This window comes from Pinus tabuliformis, chromosome X (genome assembly GCF_031772625.1).
Source record: "Pinus tabuliformis cultivar Carrire ecotype Pingquan chromosome X, CPIR1, whole genome shotgun sequence".
NCBI classification, from domain to species: Eukaryota; Viridiplantae; Streptophyta; class Pinopsida; order Pinales; family Pinaceae; genus Pinus; species Pinus tabuliformis.
The window spans coordinates 910,104,865-910,109,721 of NC_142308.1; the positions used below are offsets into that span (position 1 = coordinate 910,104,865).

A 4,857-nucleotide genomic window follows, 5' to 3' on the forward strand; every position below is an offset into this window, starting at 1 on the left:
TCAACAAAACATCCATATTGGTTGAATGTATGTAGTAACATCCATATTGGAAGGAGAAGAAAAATTACAAATGTATGGACGAGGGCTTTTACAGAGGAGCAGAAAGCCCTAGTTAAGAAATCATTGAATGACATGAAATAAAATATTGCCGAAAAAGGGTTTAATTTCTTTCTAAGGTAATTTTGTATTAGGAATCACGAAAATCTATTTGTTCCCCTCAACAAATCTTCTTCCATAAAACCATAAAAACTCATTGAGTTATGCAAAACATTTATTTGGTTACAAAGTGTTTGAGATTGCACCTTCAGCTAAACGGCTCTTCTCATTTTTACATGACACTGACGTCTGAATCGAAAAGAATGCAAAGCTTAAGGCGCATTCTCTGACAGTTTTCAAAATGGTAAGACTTATTCCAGTTTTGAAAATAGTAATTTTATTAAAATTATTGTCAATGAGTATAGCCGAGATTATTTATATAAAGTTTAAACTTCGTTATGTTAAATTTCAATATTGGTTGAATGTAGGTAGTAACATCCATATTGGAAGGAGAAGAAAGATTACAAATGTACGGACGAGGGCTTTTACAGAGGAGGAGGAAGCCCTAGTTAAGAAATCATTGAATGACATGAAATAAAATATTGCCGAACTAAGGTTTAATTTCTTTCTAAGGTAATTTTGTATTAGGAATCACGAAAATCTATTTGTTCCCCTCAACAAATCTTCTTCAATAAAATAATAAAAATTCATTGAGTTATGCAAAACATTTATTTGGTTAGAAAGTGTTTAAGATTGCACCTTCGGCTAAACGGCTCCTCATTTTTACATGATACTGACGTCTGAATCGAAAAGAATGCAAAGGTTAAGGCGCATTCTCTTACAGTTTTCAAAATGGAAAGACTTATTCCAAATTTGAAAATAGTAATTTTATTAAGATTATTGTCAATGAGTGTAGCCGAGATTATTTATATAAGATTTAAACTTGCTTATGTTAAATTTCAATATTTTGCGCTCTGAATTTTTGAAACATTTTTATTGTTTTAAAATCTAAGAGAATCACTTCTTGGATGTGAATTTTAGGTTTGTCAATAACTTGGATTCATGCGGTCAACAATTGGACACACTTTGCAAGAAGTCATTGGGATTTCCCATTTTAATACCAGACTCATATTGTGATGTAGATCCAGGTGATACCTCCAAGGCTTCACATTGGTCTCTTATATGTTCATTTTCACTTTCCCTGCCACGTGTCTTGAATTTGATTTCACCCTTGTGCTATTGTTGTTGCGTATTGTAATGGGAAATTTGGAACTTTAGCTTGATATATTTTCACTTTGTTTTACTGAATTCTTACTATTGATGTTATCAGCATCAACTAAGCCGTCAGGGTGAATTTCAAATGGAATTCCTATTGGAGCAATGGTGACAATGGGCATGACTCTAGTTTTGCTTCTGTTCTTCTTATGGTACTATTTTTTGTGCAAGAATGACATGGCCAAGCAACCTTACACAAAAATGGAGCAGCAGCTCTTGCAGGAAACAGGTATGCAAATAAGTATATTTTTCCAAGCTCTTTAAACTTGCATTAACCTATTCAGGCGTGTAATTGATAAAAAGTTCTCTGGAATGTGCTATATCATAGATGCTAAGCTGGTCATGTTCCATGGAGATCTGCCGTATACATCCCAGGATATAATAAAGAGAATTGAAACACTTGATGATACTGATATCATTGGGTCTGGAGGCTTTGGTACCATGTACAAATTGGTGATGGATGACAATAGTGCGTTTGCAGTGAAGAAAACTCTGAACAACGGGGTAAGATCAGATCGCCTGTTTGAAAGAGAGCTTGAGATTTTGGGAAGCATCAAGCATAGAAACCTTGTGAATTTGCGTGGTTATTGCAATTCTCCATCAGCCAAACTTCTTATCTATGACTACTTGCCTCTGGGAAGCTTAGACGAGTTACTACATGGTTAGTATATTGACAACACCAATTTGTCGAATTTTACTTTTCATGGAATCCTTAAAGATGACTAGTTCTGATTTTAATGTCTGTCACAATATTTTCAATGTTGTCCAGAACATAGAGAAACAGATTCAACTCTAGAATGGAGTGCTCGATTAAAAATAGCAATTGGAGCAGCTCGAGGTCTGGCTTATCTGCACCATGATTGCTATCCTCGCATTGTACATCGTGATGTAAAGTCCAACAATATATTGCTGGGTGACAATTTGGAGTCACATGTATCAGATTTCGGTCTTGCAAAACTCTTGGAAGACGATGAGACACATGTGACCACCATTGTAGCTGGCACATTTGGCTACTTGGCACCAGGTACTGATTTCCTTTACTTCTATCCCCTTCACAGGATTTAGAGATTTTGTATCACTATAGGTAGTCATATATCTTGGTCCAATTGACAGAGTATCTGCAAAGTGGGCGAGCAACAGAGAAATCTGATGTGTACAGCTTTGGAGTTGTTCTGCTAGAGTTGCTTAGCGGCAAACGGCCAACAGACCAATCATTTGTAGTCAAAGGTTTGAATGTTGTTGGATGGGTAAGTTATATTTTCCTTTCCCCATAGTAATAATAATTTAATTTTAAATTTATCATTGTATCATAATAATGATAATTTGATATTAAAATAGTTAGTTATGAAAATTTATTTGATTAGACAGCTGCATTTCTAATGGAGTGTAGAGAGAATACAACTTCATTGATATAATAGAATAGAATACACTATCATTGATATTTATCTCTATTTCAAATGCAGGTGAACACACTACTGAGGGAAAATAGGCTGGAAGAAATTGTTGATACACGTTGTGATTACACTTGCAAAGAAAGCATGGAGGCTGTTCTACAAATCATTGTGAGGTGCATAGCTTCCAATCCTCAAGAACGTCCAACAATGAACCAAGTTGTTCAAATGCTAGAAGCAGAGACTATGTCTCCATGCCCTAGTGACTTTTATGTATCTAATTCAGAGTGACGGGATGAATTCAATCCCAGGCTTTCCATACCCATTTTGGCAACTAACTTCTCATTTCCGGGCTATTGGCCATAAACTCTTTACGCCCTCGGTTGTTTTGTTCTAGTTTTCTTGTATATATTACCCATTTTGGCAACTAACTTCTTTTCTCGGGGCTATTGGCCATAAATTGTTTACATCTTCACTTGTTATGTTTGGGAGCCAGTGGCTCCCTGCAGATAAATCACTCAGTGCTTTTGAGTCTTAGACTAATAGTGGCAGAGTATTCTGTTATAATGCAAAGCCTTTCCATCACTTTAAACGAAGGTAGTCAGGTATATTTGTATGAGTAGGTATTTTTCAGAATCAAATGTGAGTTTTACTTTCAATTGATATAATAGTTTTTAACCGTAGAAAATCTTTAATTATTTCTTCGATAACACAGTTCTATTGGCCAAATTTTCTCAATAAAACATCCATATTGGTTGAATGTAGGTATTAACATCCATATTGGAAGGAGAAGAAAATTACAAACGTACGACCGAGGGATTTTACAGAGGAGTAGGAAGCCTTAGTGAAGAAATCATGGAATGGAACGAAATCAAATGCTGGCAAACTAGGGTTTAAGATCTTTCTAACCAATTTTGTATTAGCAATCGTCGAAATATGTCTGTCCCCTTCAACACATCTTCAATAAAACCATAAAAAGTCATTGAGTTATGCAAAACATTTATATGATTACAGAGTGTTTGAGATTGCGCCTTCAGTCGAACGACTATTCTCTTTTTTACATGATACTAAAGTCGCAATAAAAAATAATGCAAAGCTTACGGCGCATGCTCTTATAGTTTTCAAAATGGTAAGACTTATTCCAGTTTTGAAAATAGTAATTTTATTAAGATTATTGTCAATGAGTGTACCCAGGATTACTTATATAAAGTTTAAACTTGTTTATATTAAAAAAAAAACATGACAAGCTTTTTTACTACTATGTATGTGCAATAGATTCTTGCCTGTGTTGGGATTTTGGATATTTTTTTTAATATGGTCTATCTTGCAGAGACACAGAAGTAAAGAAACATATGCAAAGATAGAAACATTTACAACAATACGTATTATATGTTCAATAGTGCTTCTTAGGTGTTGTGACAAATATGGTTTTTTCATCTAAGAAGCACTCTGAAACATATATTAATTATTGTTGTAATCGTTTGTGTTTTTCCATATGTTTCTTTACTACTGTATCTTGAAATATATAAGCTATATAAAAAAAATTCACAATCCCAAGGCATGCATGGATCTCGCCCTACAGTAAAGAAATAAAACGACAAACAAAAAGTTCAGGATTTCCTCATTATAATAAAATAAAATAAGTTACAAATTTAAGAGGTATAAGAGGAGATGAACTAATAATAAAGATGGAAGAATATTTGCAAGAGGAAGAACTCACAACCACAATGGAGAAGAAACCAACAATTGTCATAAAAACAGAACATTGTTTTAATTTCTTTGTAAGCAGAGAGGTGGTAGTCATACTCATGAGTCATAACCAGAAATATCATGTCCAAGGTCAAATGTATGAGAAATCGCATATAAAATGTCATTATTGTCAAAAATTTGGTATTATGCAATTGAATGCAAAAAAAACAATTTGACATAAATAAGAAGAATACAATTTTTCCAGCAGAAAATATGTATGAAAATAGTGATTTAATGTATATTACTTGCAATGTTGCAGAATAAAGTTTAAAAGAAGTGTGGTTTTTAAATAGTGGTTGTAAAAACAACGTTACGTTTGCAAACATAAATGAATTTCCATAGCTAGAAATAAAATTGGGAAACAATAAAAGGTAGCCAACTTGGGTAACAAAAGCATTAATATTAA

The 4,857-nt window shown here is 33.7% G+C and overlaps 1 protein-coding gene across 1 annotated transcript; it reads left to right on the forward strand.

Annotated features, from left to right (window-relative positions):
- Positions 1-1,395: 1,395 nt before the first annotated feature.
- LOC149142641 (LRR receptor-like serine/threonine-protein kinase FEI 1) lies at positions 1,396-3,113 on the forward strand (the record flags this gene model as incomplete). Its single annotated transcript, XM_089451537.1, has 5 exons — positions 1,396-1,540; positions 1,640-1,972; positions 2,081-2,335; positions 2,425-2,558; positions 2,775-3,113. Coding segments are annotated over 5 exons (1,086 nt in total), but the record flags the coding sequence as incomplete, so codon positions are not given.
- Between the last annotated feature and the right edge of the window lie 1,744 nt (positions 3,114-4,857).